Genomic DNA, 19,268 nt, shown 5'->3' on the forward strand with positions numbered 1-19,268 from the left:
CCCTCGAATCAACTGTGGTCCACCATCGCTTGTGGAAACACGGGCTGCGGTGAACCAGTTGAAACGGGGCAAAGCTCCAGGGATCTGTGGCATCCATGCCGAACTTCTCAAGGCTGGTGGAAATGCTGCACTCGTGTCGTTGCATGCAGTTTTGTGCTCTGCCTGGAACACAGGCATCATCCCAACTGACTGGAAGAGGGGCCTTGTTGTCCCTCTCTGGAAAGGGAAGGGTGATCGCCAAGACTGCAACAACTACCGAGGGGTGACGCTGCTCTCAGTGCCGGGCAAGGTCTTTGCTCGGATAATTCTTGATAGGGTTCGCCACCATCTGCTTGAGCACCAGCGTCCAGAGCAGTCAGGCTTTACACCAAAGAGGTCAACGATTGACCGTATCCTTGCACTTCGTGTCCTCACCGAACGCAGACGAGAGTTTCGGCAGGGGCTGCTTGCAGCCTATGTTGATCTCTGTAAAGCGTTCGATTCAGTGAATCGGGATGTCCTCTGGAGGATTCTTGGTCTTCGTGGGGTGCCACCGAAACTGATCGATCTGATGTCTGAACTCTACTCTGGTACTGAGAGTGCTGTGAAGTGTGGTGGTACCATCTCTGACTTATTTCCAGTTGTTACTGGAGTTCGTCAGGGATGTGTACTGGCCCCCACACTTTTCAGCACTTGTATGGACTGGATTTTTGGGAGGATGTCGGAGAGATCAAGTTGCGGTGCATCGTTTGGCAATGTCAAGATCTCGGACCTTGATTTTGCAGATTATGCAGTCATCTTTGCGGAGACTTTAGACATCCTCTTGGGGGCCCTCGAGGTGCTGAATGAGGAGTCGGAGCCGTTGGGATTACGGATTTCTTGGGTCAAAACAAAGATCCAGGCTTTCGGTGACATCTTGGATGCTGCTGTCCTGTCTGTGTCTGTTTGTGGTGAGGATGTTGAGGTCGTGGATAGATTCACTTACCTTGGCAGTGATATTCATGTCTCCGCAGGTTGTGAGCCGGAGGTCAATAGACGTCTGGGTCGGGCCTGGGGAGTCATGGATTCACTGGATCATGGGGTGTGGCGCTGCCGGTACCTGTGCGGGAGGACGAAAGTCCGAGTCTTCAGGTCCTTGGTACTTCCAGTCTTGCTCTATGGGTGCGAGACTTGGACTTTGACCAAGGATCTGAGACGGAGACTTAATTCCTTTGGTACCAGGTCTCTTCGGAGAATCCTTGGCTATCGCTGGTCGGATTTTGTGTCCAACGAGCGGTTGCTGAGAGAGACTCGGATGAGATTTGTTACCTGCATAGTCCGTGAGCGTCAGCTGCGGCTGTATGGACATGTGGCTCGTTTTCCTGACGCTGATCCTGCTCACCAGATTCTCTCAGCGAGGGAGTCTCATGAGTGGAGGAGGCCAGTGGGCCGACCACGTGCCTCATGGTTGCAGCAGGTTGACCATCATCTCAAGGAGATGGGGATGGGCCTGGCATCTGCCTGGGGGATGGCCAGACGGAGGCCCCTGGAGTACCGGCGGAAAGTGGACGCAGCGACGCGCTGTTCTGGCACATGCTCCCATACCTGACCTGACCTGTAAACCACAACTTCCAAGTGAAAAATAAATTCTATAAATTTCAAAATATTAATTAAAAATACAAAACTAGAATATCTTGGTTGGATAAATGTCCATCCCCCCTTGAGTTGATACTTGGTGGAAGCATCTTTGACAGCAATTACAGCTGCGAGTCTGTTGGGATTGGTCTCTATCAACTTTGCACACCTTGATTGGATAATATTTGCCAATTCTTCTGTACAAAACTGTTCAAGCTCAGTCAAGTTGCATGGGGAGCGTTGATGGACAGCAATCTTCAAGTCATGCCACAGATTTTCGATTGGATTAAGGTCGGGTCTCTGACTGGGCCACTCAAGGACATTTATCTTTTTGTTCCTTAACCACTCCAGTGTAGCTTCGGCTGTGTGCTTTGGGACGTTGTCATGCTGAAAGGTGAACTTCTGTCCCAATTTCAGCTTTCTTGCAGAGGGCAGCGTGTTTTCCTCTAGGATTTTTCTGAATTTTGCTCCATCCATTTTCCCTTCTATCCTGAAATGTGCACCAGTCCTTGCTGATGAGAAACATCTCCATAACATGATGCTGCCGCAACCATGCTTCACAGTAGGGATGGTGTTCTTTGGGAGATGTGCTGTGCTTGATTTGTGCCAAACATAACCTTTTGCTTTTAGGCCAAAAAGTTCCATCTTGGTTTCAACAGACCACAAAACGTTTGCCACATGGCTTCAGAATCTCCGCAGTGGTTTCTTGCAGACCTCAAACAGGATTCAAGGTGGGATTTTTGAGGAATGGCTTCCTTCGTACCACCCAACCATACAGGCCAGCCTTGTGCAGTGCTTGGGATATTGTTGTCACATGCACACAGTGACCAGTCATTACCATGAAGGCATATAGCTCTTTCAAAGCTGCTATTCACCTCTTGGTGGCCTCTCTGATCAATCTCCTCCTTGATTGGTCATCCAGTTTGGAGGGACGACCTGATCTAGACAGGGTCTTGGTGGTATAATATGCCTTACACTTCTTAATGATTGTCTTGACTGTGCTCCAAGGGTTATTCAAGGCTTTTGAAATATTTTTATACCCATCCCTGGATTTATGCTTTTCCATTACTTTACTTTATCCGAGAGGTCTTTTGAAAGCTCGTTGGGTCTCATGGTTGAGTCTTTGCTGTGAAATGTACTACCGAGCAGAGGAAACCTACAGGGACAGCTGATTTTATTCTGAAATAATCAGAATGACTGCAATTTATATTAACACAGGTGGAGGCCAATTAACTTGGTGTGTGATTTTGAAGGTGATTTATTACACCTGAACAAATTTATATGTGTTATTATAAAGGGGCGGTGGACACTCATCCAACTAAGATATTCTCATTTTGTATTTTTTATTAATTTGCTGAAACTTGTGGAATTTGTTTTTCACTTGAAAGTTGTGGGTTAAAATGTGTAAATAAAGGTGGAAAAACTCTCATTTAACGCAACTTCATTCCAGGCTATCGGGCAACAAAAACCCAGGTGGGTTTAGTTGATGAGGTGAGAGCAACTACCCCCAACAAATCAACAAAACCCAAGTATTGCTGATGATTCGCCAATAAGCGATGAAACCGGTCTGGTAGCTGAGGGGATGTGTAGCATTGGGATTCTCATGTGTGTACTATGTGTGAACGTCGATATAGCTGTGGAGGAACTCTGGGATGGGTTTGAAACAGCATAGTGCTTACCTTCCATAGGTCTTCTTGGGTTACTTTATGCAGCTTCTTTGGCTGGAGGAGTGTGGGATGGGTCAATTGTTTTCATAATCCTAGCCACCTGGGTTTTGTTGATAAGGTGAGAGCTGATTGGCTATTCACTCCATCCACAGGTGAGAGATGTGGGTGGGTCTTTCTTTATTCATATATCGACTGCTTTTGACGTTTGCACGTGGTACTTGCTTGGGAGCCTCGTTGGTATGCATTGCTGTCTATGCTATCGCTGATGATTCGCCACAATATGAAACCGGTCCGGTAGGTGAGGGGGTTTATAGCAAAAAACACATGTGTGTACAATGTGTGAACGTCTTTATAGTTGTTGAGGAACGTGTTGGCTTAATGGTGAGGGTTGTGGGGTTGGGATCCTAGGATCCTGAGTTCAAATCCCACTCAGATGTTGAATTAATATGAGGTGGGGTTGGTATCCTGTGTTCGAGTGGCGACCTGTCCAGGACTGTGCCCAATAGCCAAAGAGACTGCTTAGGCAGCACCAACGCTCTGCACAGAGTATGGTCCCAATGGATGGACACATATATATATATATATATATATATATATATATATATATATATATATATATATATATATTTATATAGAAAAAATTGGCTCCTCCCATCCTCTTCGAGCCAGAAAAGTTGCATAAATCAACCAAGGAAAGGTACACAAGGTGAGCCCTTTGCTGTTTCAAACCCTACCTGGGTTGCTCTGAAGTTGCAAACATTCACAAGTTGTACATACATGAACATCCCAATGCCACACATCCCCCTTGGCCACAGATCCAGTTTCATCACTTGTTCACGAGTCATCAGCGACAGTGTCGACAAAAATACGCACCACTGAGGCTCCCAAGCATGTACTGTACCACACAGAATGCCAATAGCCATTATCATTAAAAAAACAAGACCCAAACACATTTCTCACCTGTAATTTAAGGGATTAACGAATCAGCTTGAGTTGATTGATTTTTCCCTCCAAATTTCATGTGAGAGATGTGAATGGGTCTTGTTACATACAGATATATATATATATATATATATATATATATATATATATATATATATATATATATATATATATATATATATATATATATATATATATATACATATATTTGGGTCGATTTTGTTTTTAAGGCTTTTATGGCAAAACAGTTGCATGGGCTGTTAGATACATACTTAATAAAGATACAGCCCCCTACTTCCCGGTGGGATTGAACTGCAGCCAAGACTGGGAAGAGAATTTACTTCTCAATTTTATAGGCCATTCCACCTTGGAGAGGGAACATCCACAGACACATGTTTCGGGCTTATTGGCCCTCGTCAGCATGGAACAGAAGCGAGTGAGAAAAAGCTCGACATGTGACAGCCATTTTATATCCAGTTCAGGACCCATTTCTAGCCATATGCTCGTGTGGGGAATTTTTGGACGATTAGACCTTCAGCACACCATCATCCATCTGTCCATTCCACAATCAGTTTGTATGAGGTGGTAACATATCAGTGGTTGTGCAAATAATTTGATGCACGCATTCATATGAGAGCACACCACATTGCTTCACCCTCCTTTCTGGATTCCCTCGACAATGCATAGGTGAGACCAAGTATCAAGCTGGTTGCATTGTTTGCGAGTGGGCAGATGCGTCATTGCTGGGCAGTATGCCTGAGATGCATGGTGAGGCAGGGAGCTGACATGGTGTGGTAGAGTTTGGTGTTGCTTGAGTGATGCCCATTTGTTGCATGAGTGGATATGCATGTACATATGTATGCAAGTGTGTCACATTTCTCATAAATGAGAGCAAACCTTCCTGCTATCCCTCTGAACATCCCAAGAGGATGCAAACAGTATCACTCACTTGCTGTGCAGAACACACCACCCACAATGTGGATCTCCTGCACCCAGGCACCTCTCACACGTACTGTACTGGTCACAGCGCTCCACAGGCACACGAGAAACCTGCATGACCACACCCACAACAATGTCTGCATATTGCACAAGTGACCAGACCAGACCAGCACAAGCATAATCTTATCAATCGCCACTGAATTTTGCTAAACGTCCCACCTATTCATTTTTTCGCACCCCTCTGCCGTTCCATATTTTTTGTACTTGGCCAGCTTTTATGTATTGAAATACTTTGCCAACATAATATGCTTTTCAATATGTCTTGGACAACTTAAACAATATTTATAAATATAAATGATATTTCTGATGCTCTCAAAAGCTTCTCTTCGTTTTTGCAGATGACACCACATTGTGCCTTACAATATCCCATCCCACCGCAAGGCAGACTGCAGCTGCGTCACTCTCTGTTGATCTGGAATTGATCAGATACTCATCCAATAAATGGGAGATGTCCTTCAATCATGGAAAATCTCGCTTTTTCACTCCGTCATTCTGGAGAGATTGCCAAACTAACCCACCCATCTGTTTCGGTGGTCAGTCACTGGAAGAAGTTCAGTTTCTTGAACGTTTCAGCCTCACCATCAGCGACCTGTGATTCTCTGTCGACAGTGTCAACCAAAGCAGAAGTGCCATTAAATATCGAAAACATCAAACACCAACTCAAGCGGACACATTTTGATGAGTTGAACTGCACACGAGGCTCAACACCACAACATTGGTGTCGATCGAAGCGTTTCCACATATATACATTTTTTTATCAACCCACTCGTCTGAGTACTGCTTTGTGAACTTGATAACAGTGCAACAAAGCCCTTGCTTTAAAAGGGCATAGCGTCTGCAAGACAAACAGATCAGAGACTCTTTACATGTGTTTGCACTCGTTGAGTTATCGAAAATCATTACCACCACCATCGAAGGTGGATGGAGGTTGTGTATTCACCTCTGATTGTCTCATTGTTGGATTCGCTATATATGCTCGATATCCCTTATTGTCGGGTTTTCCGTGTGTGTGTGTGTGTGTGTGTGTGTGTGTGTGTGTGTGTGTGTGTGTGTGTGTGTGTGTTTCTGCAACGCGAGGCTCCACAGCACGAACCAGCAAACCGATTTCGATGAAACTTTGCCAACATGTAGAATATAAAACTGGGAATGTGCGCGTTTGAATTCCGTTGCCAAGCAACCACCCGTTGCTGTGTAGCGGCCGAAAAACCGCGTACAGTATTTTAAATACTTGTCCTTCAGTTTTGAATGTAGAGGAACGAGACTTCGCAATGAAACACTTCGAGATATTTAGAAAATTTTACTCAAGCCGATTTTTGATTGAGGTTTTATTTTTCAAATGGTAGTCCTTCAAAAATCGGGTGTCTATTCTCCGTCATTTTTAATGAGGGGCTTAGGAAAGTGGGCGGAGCTTAGGGAAAGTCAACGTGGTTGATGAAAAGTGGGAGTGGCGTAGGAAAGTGGGTGTGGCATAGGGAAGTGGGCACGGCTTATGGAAAGTGGGTGTGGCTTATGAAAAAAGGAGGTCTGCGAGCCATGAGTGGAGATGGCCTTGGATACCATGGGAAGAGAGTTTGGTGAGTAGGGCAGGGTGCCAGACTATCAAAAGCATGTGAAATGTCCAGGGATACGGCTCGGATTTCCTGTCCAGCATTGAGGACCTCCATCCTTTGTTGGGAGAGCAGAAGCAGCATATCCAGGGTAGAGTGACCTGGTCTGAAACCAAATTGATGATCGGAAATCAAGCCATTGGAGAAGAGGAAGGATTTGATGTCTGAAGCAATGATGGATTCCATAACCTTGCTGATGATTGGGAGAAGGCTGATTGGTCTGTAGTTGCAGGGATCTGTTTTTGCACCTTTTTTTATGAAGGACAGTTATGTTTGCAGATTTCCAAGCAGATGGCAGATGACGTTGAGCAAATGAGAGGGTGAATAGAACAGAGAGAGGGTGAGCAAGAGCAGAAGAGCATGCTTTGAGGACACGTGGGCTGATGCCGTCTGGACCGGTTGCAGAATCTGAGTCGAAGTTTGACAGAAAGCTCTCCACATTGTCAGGAGAAAAGGACACAGAGTCCAGGGACAGTTGGGTGTGACTGGGTAAGGTGGGTAGAGAAAGTGATGGGTTTTTGACACAAGATTTAGCTGCAAACACCGAGTTTAGGCATTCAGCTGTATCAAATGCGGTATCAGCAGTGCGGCCATTTGAGGTAAGGGAAGGGATGGAGGGGGAACATACACTAGAAAGAGATTTGATTAGACGCCACCAGGATTTTGAGGAGGGAGAGAGGTTTGAGAGTTCAGACTTGAGGTGAGAAAGATATTGTTTTCTGGCTCTCCTGAGGGTAGATACACACTTGTTCCGAGCTTTATGGAAGGAACTGAGATTGCCCTCAGTTGGGTTTGCTTTCCATGAGGCTAAGGCAAGTTGTTTCAGGACAACTGCCTTGCCACAAGCTTCAGTAAACCAAGGACGGGAGGAAGGGTAGGGCAACTGAAGACGAGAGGATATAAATCTGTGCATGAGGGAGAGCAAGTTTCTTTGAAAGAATTCCCAGGATGAGTTGATGTTGGAGAAAGTTGCGATAGGAGACCAGTCTATAAGTTTGATGGCTGCTTGGAGACCCTGCCAGTCGGCTTGATTGAAACGCCAGACTCGACGGCGGTGAGGTGGTTCTCTGATAACAGCCAGAGAGATGTCCACTTTGACAAGGACGTGGTCAGAAGAACCGATTGGAGCGGAGGGAAGAGCAGCAGATATTGTCAGGGAAATTTGTCAAAATGAGATCCAGAAGAGATGGGGTACCATTGGTTGAGATCCGGGTCGGGAAGTTGACTGATTGAGTCAGTCCCAATGAGTCGCAGAAAGCTTTTGCTGAGGTGCCATGACAGGTGAGAGAGGTGCCCACACCTAGCCAACTGGCATGATGACAATTTAAATCGCCACATAAGAGGAAGAGAGAGTTTGGATGAGAAGATAGAAGATGGTCCATGTTTTCAGATGGTGAGGTGTAGATGGAGTCATCACTGTTAGGTGGACGGTACAGTACACATATAAACATGAGGTGGGAGTGGAGGGGAAGCTGTAGCCAGAGGTATTCCTGGGGGTGTGGGGGAGTGAGAGCAGTGCATAGAGAGTGAGGAATAGAGTCTTTGATGAAGAGAGCAACTCCTCCACCAGGACGAGGCTCAGGTCTGTCATACCGGAGGAGGGAGTAACCAGGGAGAGATACTTGGTAGTCAGACACGTCTTGAGGGAGGAAAGTTTCTGTTAGGCAGATTATATCTGGTTTGTCAGTGGTAACCTGTATGGAAAGATCTGAAAGGTTTGAGCGAAGGCCCCGGATATTTGAGTTCCACATTTTTAATGAAGATATAGGGTAGGACAAGGGGTGAGGAGGGGAGGTAAGGAGAGTTGCTGAAAGAGTGTGGGGGATTGCAGAATAGCAAGGGGAGGGGGCCGGATGAGAAGGAGAAAAGGCTCTGTGGTGCTGGGGGAGAGGGGGGACAAGAGAGGGGGAAGAAGGCAGTTGAGGATTTGAGGAGGTGGAGTGAAGAGATGGAGGTGAGAGGGCAGTGGAAGGAGACAGCTTTGTGGAAGAGAGGGGGGGGGCAACTTTGAGAAGGATGAGTGAGGGGGATGAAAGGTGGGACAAAGGTGAGGGGGGAATTTTTGAGAGAGGTGAGAGGGAGGCTTGGAGGGAGAAGAGTGGGATGGTTGCTTTGAGAGTGAGAGTGAGGGGTGAGAGGGGTGAGTTGGCACTGAAGTTGGAAAAAAAGAATGGTTGATGGAAAGCGAACATTCATAGCAAACTGGGGTTTTTAAAAGTTTTAAGTCAGAGATGTGATTTAACACAATTCTTGGTGGATGCAATGAAGGCGAATTCAGAGAATGGAGAGAACAAACACTGTAACAGTTGGATTTTTTAGGCAAGGAATGAAGGAGAGGTCGAAATGAGAGCAGTCTGTTAAAATAGCAGAAGAGTCGTGCATTATGAAACAGTAAAGAGTACCACATGTGTGAGAGGAAGATGAAGCATTATAAGATTTCGTTTTTGTTATTATTATTAATGTTTGAGAGAGTTTTCAACATATTAGGTCATGGAAGTGTTGTAGAAAAAAAATCGAGGAAGAAGAAGAGGAGGAGGAGGAAGAATAAGAGGAAGAAGAGGCGTTGAAGAAGAAGAAGAAGCAAAATGAGGAGAAAGGTGGCGGGTTTTTTTTTTCTTGAAGATAAGAAATAGAGATTAGTTGGGAGAAATGGGGGACGTTAGAAAAGTGGGGAAGATAGAAATTGAAGGTAATGGGGAGAAAAAACAAATAAAATGATCGTACACTGAGGGGAACCGGTTGGCCTCAAGCCTAGGCCTCAAACACCCGGTAACACAACGTCGACAAAAACTCACAAAATAGCACGATTTTTGAAACAAAACCGAACTGGGAACGCACAATAATATATAGGTGAGAAAAATAAACAGTTAAAACGGGACAAATAACGACCGGAAACTTATCTTTGAGATCGTCAGCAGAGAGCTCCTAAGAAGACCTCTCGATGCTCCAAACCCGGAACCGGAAGTGAAGACTGTTGGCAAAATACGCAATAGGAAAAATCTTGCCAGGCAGAGGAACAATTGTATGTGAACCAATACGTCTTGGCAATGAATCTTCGTCGGTGGATCGGTCAGAATGAAAAGCATCGTCTCCAGCGCTTCGATCCTCGCGAATCCCTCGTCGCCTACCGGCTTGTCTGTTTGTTTGTTTGTTTGTTTGTGTGCAGGATATCTCAAAAAGTTATGGACGGATTTGGATGAAACTTTGTGGACCGGTTGGGTGAGTTACAAAAACAAATCGGTTTGATTTTGATGAAGATCCCGATTCAGATCCTGATATGACAATTTTTATTTTTTTTATTTTAAAGTGATTCTTCATCATTGAGAGATAGGTCCAAAAACGATATACAGTGTGATATTTCAAAAAGTTGTTGACGGATTCGGACAAAACTTGGTGGATAAGTTTGGGAGGTAACTGGAACCAGCCCATTACATTTTGGTTCTGGTACGGATCCAGATCCAGCCTATCAGTGGGATACAAAACGTAAACTGTTCAGCCTGGCTGGTGGAGGTATACGCTCTTCCAAGTGCCATTGTAGTATCTGTACATTAAAAGCCATATTATACAGAAGTATGCTCTGTTAAATCCCTTGCTTTAAAAGGCCCTGTGGAGATCAATCATTTGGAATGTATAACCAATATTAAGCATAGAGTGCAGTCCTGGTTCATGTTCAGTCTGCTCCGATATATAATGACACATGGGCCACACAAAATAGATCATCATATGCTACACATTAATCTGTCAATTGAATACTAATGTTCATGCCTTTTGCGAAGCATAGGAATCATCTCTGCGAACCTCAGACACTGCGATGAAGCTCCTCCATGAGCCTCGGATGTTGTGGGAAGAAAAGATTCTTTCCAATTTAAAGTTTAAAAAAAATAATAACAAAGTAGAATGTGAACAATAACAAAACAACAATAGGTGGGAAAGAAAATTATGATCTCGTAAAACCACCCAAGCAATAGCCCACACAATCAAGTATCGATCACGGTGCCGCAGGCTCACGTGGTTTCAACAATTTATGGCTACAGTGGCAGGAAACTTCGGAATAGATGCGAATAAGGATTTTATTGAAGGTAAATGAATAAACCAAAGCCATCAATTTGAAATAGCACTTTTTGAGATTTTCATGCCGACAATGCTTCTGGATTCAACCAGCTTTTGGTGCTGCCGGTACCGGCTTGTGCTCCCCTATCTCACCCTGATCCTCATACATGTGTTCCTGTTTATTTAATGAGCATCCATTAAGCAATGACTTGCTAGTGACAACAGCTGGTGTCAATCTCTCATTCTACACACAAGTAGTGTTACGATGAATAGCTGAGTCATGTTTCATCGAATCCGTCCACTCCCTGAAATAATATTAAAATAATGGGCTCTAAGTTTTATTTTATTACTTCCATCACCAAAAGTGTATGGAGGTTGTGTTTTCTCCCCTGTCTGTCTGTTTGGCTGTAGGGCAGGATATCTTAAAAAAATTATGGACAGCTTTGCACGAAACTTGGTTGGACAGGTTGGGTGTCTGACGAGGACGAATAGGTTCGATTTTGGTGAAAATCCAAATCTGGATCCGGATACGAGCATTTTTTGAAGCGATTCCTCAACATTGAGTGATGGGGCCAAAAACGAAACGTAGCATGATATCTCAAAAAGTTGTGGGCAGATTAGGACAAAACTTGGTGGATGAGTTGGCTCGGTGACAAGAACAAGCCAATTAGATTTAGGTTCAGGTGTGGATGCAGATCTGGCCTATCATTGGGATACAAAACGTAAACTGTTCAGCCTGGCGCAGGTATGCGCTCCACCGCATGTTTTTATGGCACTATGATATTTAATGGCACTCCACCGAGTGGGCATTCTAGTTTTAGTATCTGCATACATGGCAATTAATTTGAACATATTCCCGAAACAATGACAATATTTCAACGAAATCTGAAGAGCTAATCTCGTCCTGGTCAAATAAAAACTTCAAACGTCCTCTAAATGCAGAAGCCTGAGATTAACACTCACCTGCATCTCCGACAGAGTGTATATGTACTGATGGTTCGGGCTGAAGGCTAGATCTCTCAATAAGGATCTTCCTGGGTCAACGGCCACCACCTCATACTGCCACGCAGTCGGCCACCCGGCACCTGTACTGCCATCCACTCGCACCTGAAAATCATGGCAATAGCAATTGGTGTACAACCACAACCTCGCACCGCTGTCTCCACCACTAAGCAAACGGACGAGTACCTCTGCAAATGAGCGGAACACATGGGTTCGGGACAAATGGCTGACAATTTAATCTAAGTACACAAGTCAAAAGGCAATAATCATATCCAAAACACCACGATATTTTACCAAAGAGAAAGAGCGCAGAGTTTGGTAAATCACAAGTAAAATATAAGAGCTGTCACGTGACGTTAAAAACAACTACCGTCACGTGACGTTAAAAACAACTCGCGCTGTTCTTTTCACAAGATTGTCTGGCATTTAAATTGCGCAGAAACGAAGATGAAATCATCCCAGTGGGAACCAAATTACCAGGTATTCACGGACACTCCACTCGACTGATGATAATGCTAATAACTGCCGCTAATAATTGCATCACATTGATTTGCACATAATTAAGGGTTGTTTTGAAAAGTATGGCCTTGATGCCCTGGCCGTTCTTTTTCAGGACTCCACGAATTGTGTCCTCGTCCACATCCCTAAATAAAAGTTGTCCACTTACCTCTGCTCCCGTTCATTCCCCATTAATCCAACACGCGGAATTGCTTCCCTGTGTCCAAGCAATTTGGCCCTTACCACCAGTTGTTTCGGGTGATGCCCCCCTCCACCAACATCTCAGGCTATTACTTTGCTTGCACACCTGTGGTTTTGCTAATCTCACCGTGCAGCCGTTAACCGGGTCGACATCGCATGTCGCTTGCAAGGTATGGTGCAGCGAATCACATGACAATGCATAAGAAAGGGTTTTAAAGAAGAGTGGAAAAAAGACAAAGCAAAAACAAACAAACAAACAAACCAGGAAGACGAAATAAATATTCTCAAAGCCATGACGTTACAGATCTGTGGAGCGGAGTACATGACCAGCCAAGGCTAGATCCAAATCATTCACTTAAGCATCATTGTGCAGCCAATTAAATCCTCATGCCATTAACACACTTCGATGAATCGAGCCAATGAGCTTAAAACTTTATGTGGTTTTGTGAATAACGAGATCGGCGGATAGAAGAGAGAGCGAGAGAAAAGGGTAAAATCAAGGAATTATTGAAGTGATGTTTTGCGAAGCCATGTTGGATTTCTCGGCTCGTGGAACACCTGTGGCAAGGTTACAGATCGCATGCATTGCCGAGGGTACACGAGCACGAATGATCACATGCCTTGGACAGCACAAAGCCCTGCCTGCATGTTAAACCGTACCCTGTTAGTCAAGTAGGTCAGTGCAAAGCTGGTAATAGGCCCAGGCCAGATGGGAAATGTAGGCCCCCATTTCAAACTGCTCATTTAGTATTTTTTGTAATCAGTGCTAAACACATATGACAAACACTATCCAAATGCTGTGCAATTGGTCTTACACAGTCAATTCTCGCTGACCACCTTGTCTTTGACATTTTATGCAGTGAGACAGGAAGGTGTTCTTTCAGTATCCCCCATCGTGGACGACTTGAACTGGAGGCATTGAACATTTTCTGTATGGTCGGCCCATGCCAACAAGGTGGGAAGAAGTATTTCCTTCACTCCTTAGTAATCCAAGGTAACGGCACAAAGGCCTTCTTTTTACTGTTGGTGCCTGGAAATATTTAGCATGATAGAGAACTGAAGACAGGACCACTGATAGACCCTGTTCTGAGAATGATCATAGGAATCAAAACCACACCAGTTAGGTGAATGAGTCAGTCTTTTTATTCTTAACCCCTCAGCATCCCAAGTCCATCGCTGCCTCATTAGAAACTGGATGGAATAAACAGAATGTTGATAGATGTATGCTAACTGCCGTGGGAAGCAAATAGGTGATGTTACCGCATGTTAAATCTTCGTTGGAGCAAAAGAGGAGCCCTCATAAAAAAAAAAGCAATCTCTTGCATTCCATATGGCAAATGCAAAATGGCGTCTCCCTCGACCCCCCCCCCCACCCCCAAGATGCTCGCGTGCATGCACAGAAACACCGAGAAATGCTGGCGTTCAGGGCATCATAAAGTATATTGTTTGTGGTATATAAGGATTGTTACTTGCAATAGCTCACCGGGCTTCTGAAATAAGCTGAAATACTTGGAATAGTACCGAGGAGAAAGGGCCGTGCCTCTGCACAACAGAAGAGTCGGAGAACTTTCGCAGCTCGTCGAACGGGAAGCTGCTTGTACTACAAACTCCTGACCATGTGGGCCGGTGCAAGGCCCGAGTGGAGGGATGTGTGTTTTACAACCCCACCCTGGATCGCTACCAGAGAATCCGCTGTATATCTGGATGAGGTGCTTCTGAACACCAATGGGAACGACATATCTGGACCCTGTGAATGTATTGCGCAAGTTTTAAATGATGATATTTATTATTGATCACGTTGAGAGGGGTAGGAGGTGGGAGGGGGATCTATGGGGGAGCTGTGAGGGCTGTTATAAATATATTGTTTGTTTTTATAAACCACAAGAGAAACCACAAGAGAAACAAGAAAAATATCAATCACAGATTGCAGACCCTCGCCAGGACTTGTTTTATGTGGTGTTTGTGCACTGGTGTGTGACAATTAAAAACAGACACAATTATAACAACCACTTTATGGTTGATATACCATAACATATATAACAACCATAACTGCTGGCAGTGATAACCGGGTACAAAGACGTCCTGCTTTGATGCAACCCAGCTTTGATTGGACACCTGACCCTGACCCATGACGTTTTTTGTATTATTATTATTATTCATTATTAAATTGAATTTAGAATGGGATTAAAATAAATTCAATTCTTATCAAATGGAAGAACAAATAGGTAGTCCTGCATTGGTGTAATCAGAAGGAACCCGAACAAGCAAAAAGCAAAGATGAAGTCATCAGGAGGAACCTGGATAGAATTCACATTTCAGCTGCTACACCTCGAGCCTCAAACCCATCCAGGCACAGCCAGGTGAGCCTTATTCAAAAAAAATTAAAAATAAAAATAAAAAACCCACATCAAAAAAAAAATAATAATTCTGGCTGCCAGATCATGCATCCGATCAAGTTGAAATGTAAAACATATATTCCTCATCACCACTAGATCATAATTGTGAAGTTTCACATCGATTGATTAAGTGGTTCCGGAAGGGATATTATTATTTCTCTTCAATCTAATACGGCTGCCAAACCATGTGACCTATCAATTATTCCTCAAAAAACTTGTACAGCCAAGGCTTGGGGAACATTTGCTTGAAGTTTTCCCTTGATCTGTCCAGCCATTCTGGAGATTATTTTTTATAGGTTTTAGGGTAAATCCAATATGGCTGCCAAACCATGTGACCTATGATGACATCATATGCATGAACCTTTAGTTCCTCATGGATAGGCGGTCATATGTGTAAAATATGTAAAAGTCCACATGAGGAGTACTTGCTATGTGCCAAGTTTCAATTTTTTCCTTGATGCCGTTTCAGAGTTACAGAAGTCCAAAGTTTTTCCGTTTTTCCAACATGGCAGCCACACCACGTGACCTATGACGTCACAATTATCATTATAGCATTCTACATGAGTAGTCGCTCCGATGGTGAAAATTTCGACTCAATCCCACAAGCAGTTGCGGACAAACAAACAAACAGACAGACAAACAAACGGACCCAAATGCAATTCCCTTTCCTTCCGTGAGGGTAATTATACTCGATTGTTGCATCGATTGATTAAAATAAGCATCCATATGTGTGTGTGTGTGTGTGTGTGTGTGTGTGTGTGTGTGTGTGTGTGTGTGTGTGTGTGTTTTTTTTATATATTCACTGCGGCCTCCAGTTGTATGAACAGAAAACGGTACGAACTCGACACCGCTCATCCATGGATATTTATCGTGGTCCTACATTAACGTGGAGTCCGATTTGCATTCAGGAACACAACAATTCTGGTTAACCTATGTTTAAATTGTCACTCTTTCATAACACTGAAAAGTATGCTTAAAAGACGATTCAGATTTCGTGCAAGTAACGGCAGGTTAAAAGTGCCCTGTGAGCAGAACCAAGTTGCTGTAAACACCCACACAGCACATGAACAAAAGTCCTCATTTAGCACTCTGACGTCATTTCGAAATTTCAAACGGAAGCACGCATGAGCACCTAATGACATGGCAAACAAAATAGCCACAAATTTACAATACCATCTCTGGGGAAGCATTACATCGAGGAAAGCAATCTCTGCCAGGTTGAGCAAAAGTGCAATTACGTGTGTGAGACCCAAACAGCAGTGGACCTGATTACTGGATGCAGGACAACAGACAGCATTACACTTTGGCCCAGCAATTGAACAGCATGCTTCTATATGAGCATTGAGTGATTGCGTCTCCAGCCAAGCTTAGCCAGAGTGGGCCGAACAAACATTTACTTCGGGGTCACTTAAGGGGGGCAGGGGGGCTTTCTGTTGATTTGAGCTCCGAAAAGTCCGTCGATAGTGCTAATCAGTTTGAGTTGCACTAAATATACACACACCATTAAGTCCACCTTTTCTGTGCCTACAGATTTCTTGAAATCCTTCATGCACCTTGCCGAGGTAACGACTCCTGCAAACCCACATTCTTTCTACACTTTCTCTGGTTTCACCACCTCTCTGAGTGGCTCAAAGGAAACCTTTGTGACAATGTCTATAATTCCTGAGCCTAATCCAAATCCCCCATGGCTCCCATGGTGCTGTTAACTGCATTCACAGTGGCCAGAATGCACTCTTCTCATTTGTTTCTTAAATGTCTTAACGATTCATGAATTTTAACTTTGGATGAAGAACTGTTGGTTGGTTCTTTGGCCGTGCATGGTCCGATGTTCGGCATGTATCCGTGCCTACTCCCACGCTCCATCCTTTCCCTCGTCTGACAAAAATAATACCACCTTCTCTTAATCCACGATCCATTCGTCTTCTCAATAAGGACAATATATATATATATATATATATATATATATATATATATATATATATATATATTTTTTTTTTACCAAAGCTCATAATTCCTTAAACATTACTTTGTATTTTTCTATTTTGCTTTTTTTCACCCATATGTTGTAAGCTTACCAAATATACGAGAAAATAAATAAACCATGAAAATGGCTTTTAGCAGGGCCACTGGATCGTAGACCCGGTGTCAAGTCTCAAGTATCGAATCTTGAGTCGAGACTCACGTCTCAAGTCCATTATCATGGTGTCCTGAGTCTCAAGATTCCGCAGTTTTAGTGGGTCAAGCGTCGAGTTACAAGTTTTAATTCCCAAGCACCAACCTTCTCACAACTCTCCTGTTATACCAATCTGTTGTTTCCCCTCAGTTACTTTAATTAACCTTTCCATGGAAATGTTATTTAATGCATACTATTAAATTTCCAATGACTCAATTACTCACTGGAGACGTAAGTTGAAACATTCAAGTCTATGGGATCGAGTCCTTGATCGTGTTGAGAATTCTCAGCTTCTGCAGTCTCAAATTGTAAAAGAAATTTGAGTCAAGTTTGACTTGAGTCCATGTCTCTGACTCATCTACTAAATTTAGCTACATCAGGTAACTTTACCTGGATATTAGCATGGCATGAGAGTTGGCATTCTCGGTCCCTCGTGCATAGGAGATCTTAAAAGGAGATCAAATCGTGTTTACCTGTGAGATGAGGAATCAAAATGAGAAGAGTAAATTAAGTATGATGTCAACTTCCTTACTTATGAAACTGTGTCAATAAAATGTGGCTTACTCGAAAGCATTTTTGTTACTAATATTGCCAATTATTAGCTCATCTGGACTTTAGTACTGGTGAGCTTATGCTATCGAGCAGTGCCCGTAGGTAAGTGAATGAGTGAGTGAGTCAGTTAGTCTGTAAACACTCATTATCGCTTGAACCAAAAACACGATTTTGATGAAACTTGGCCACAAGCTTCATATTTGATACCAAACGAAGGTGTATCGACCGCGTCAAGATCTGCGCTCATTGATGGGGTCAAGGCAGGATGGGGGGGGGGGTGGATTGACCCCCTAAAATAGGTATTTTCTCTCTGCTCCGAAACTACACAAATTATTTTGATGAAAATTGATCACAACAATCATCACCTGTGATGTACCAAAATTTGTTCATGGCATAACAAAGATAAAAACAAGAAAAAGAGCAATCAGAGATTGCAAACCCTCACCAGGACTTCTTTTGAGTGGTGTAGTTTTTATAGGTTTTCAGGTAAATCCAATATGGCTGCCAAACCATGTGACCTATGATGTCATATGTGTGGCTCTTTTGTTCCTCATGGAGAGGTGGTCATACATGTAAAGTTTCGCCTCGATCTGTTCAGCCATTTCAGAGAAGAGGATTTTGTGTTTTTTAAAAAACAATATGGCTGCCAAATCATGTGACCGAAGAAGTCATGATTTTTTTTCTGTGGACCATTTTATCCCGAAATGACCATCAAAAATTTTCTTACTGATCGGATATGGCGTTCTACATATGCAATTATGACGTCATAAGATGGGCACCTATGACGTCATTAAAAAAAAATCACACCACACTCATTCCCCATGAGGAGTGCTTGCCATGTGCCAAGTTTCAATTTTTTCCTTTGTGCGGTTTCAGAGATAGAGGTCCAAAGTTTTTCCGTTTTTCCAAAATGGCTACCACACTACGTGACCTATGACGTAATATCATTGAAATATTCTGCATGAGTAGTCGCACCAATGGTGAAAATTTCATCTCAATCCGACAAGCAGTTGCAGAGAAAAACACGAAAGTCTGTGCGGACAAACAGGCAGACAGACAAACAAACAAGCAGTCATAGACTGGTACTTACGAAATCGTCAACTTGACGTCTGATCTTGCCTAATAAAAGCTGTCTCGAGAGAAGGTAGCGAAGCAAACCAGAAGTTTCTACGATGATTCTGTACCAAACCATCAAAAATCGTAACGTCGACCGAAGCAAAAATCTCCATTTCTCCACGCAATTATTTTATATTATTTTATCAAAGTCACAAAACCGTAATATTCGGCCATCCACCAACAATCTTTACATAATCCGACGGCTTAGCGAGTCAGGCATGCGACGATAACCTTTATTGGGATAAAAAAATGACTTTGAAACACCATCTTTATCGAAAACACCATCAGCGCGCACACGGAAAACCTTTACGTGACTCAACGACGCGTCTGCTCGAGCGCACTGCATCATGTGACGAGCCGTGACGCGTCGAGTGAATATTTTTTTTATACAATCTTAAAACGTCTCCAAAACATCCGATTTTTACCAGAATTTCGACAACCGAGTTTTAAGCGTCCTAAGCGATCGCAAAAA

The 19,268-nt window shown here is 43.6% G+C and overlaps 1 protein-coding gene across 7 annotated transcripts in view; it reads right to left on the reverse strand.

Moving 5' to 3' along the window:
- LOC147019454 (plexin-A4-like) overlaps window positions 1–19,268 on the reverse strand; it is a 537,201-nt gene that overhangs the window by 301,596 nt on the left and 216,337 nt on the right. For all 7 annotated transcript variants that reach the window (XM_085893965.1, XM_085893967.1, XM_085893963.1 and 4 more), the window contains 2 exons: window positions 11,822–11,965; window positions 5,152–5,252 (listed from right to left, as the gene is read on the reverse strand). In XM_085893965.1, the coding sequence (XP_085750091.1) occupies window positions 5,152–5,252; window positions 11,822–11,965 (245 nt within the window). The remainder of the gene's footprint in view (window positions 1–5,151; window positions 5,253–11,821; window positions 11,966–19,268) is intronic.

The sequence above is a fragment of the Eptatretus burgeri genome, chromosome 9 (genome assembly GCF_056783735.1).
Source record: "Eptatretus burgeri isolate ZD-2024b chromosome 9, Ebu_testis_v1, whole genome shotgun sequence".
NCBI classification, from domain to species: domain Eukaryota; kingdom Metazoa; phylum Chordata; class Myxini; order Myxiniformes; family Myxinidae; genus Eptatretus; species Eptatretus burgeri.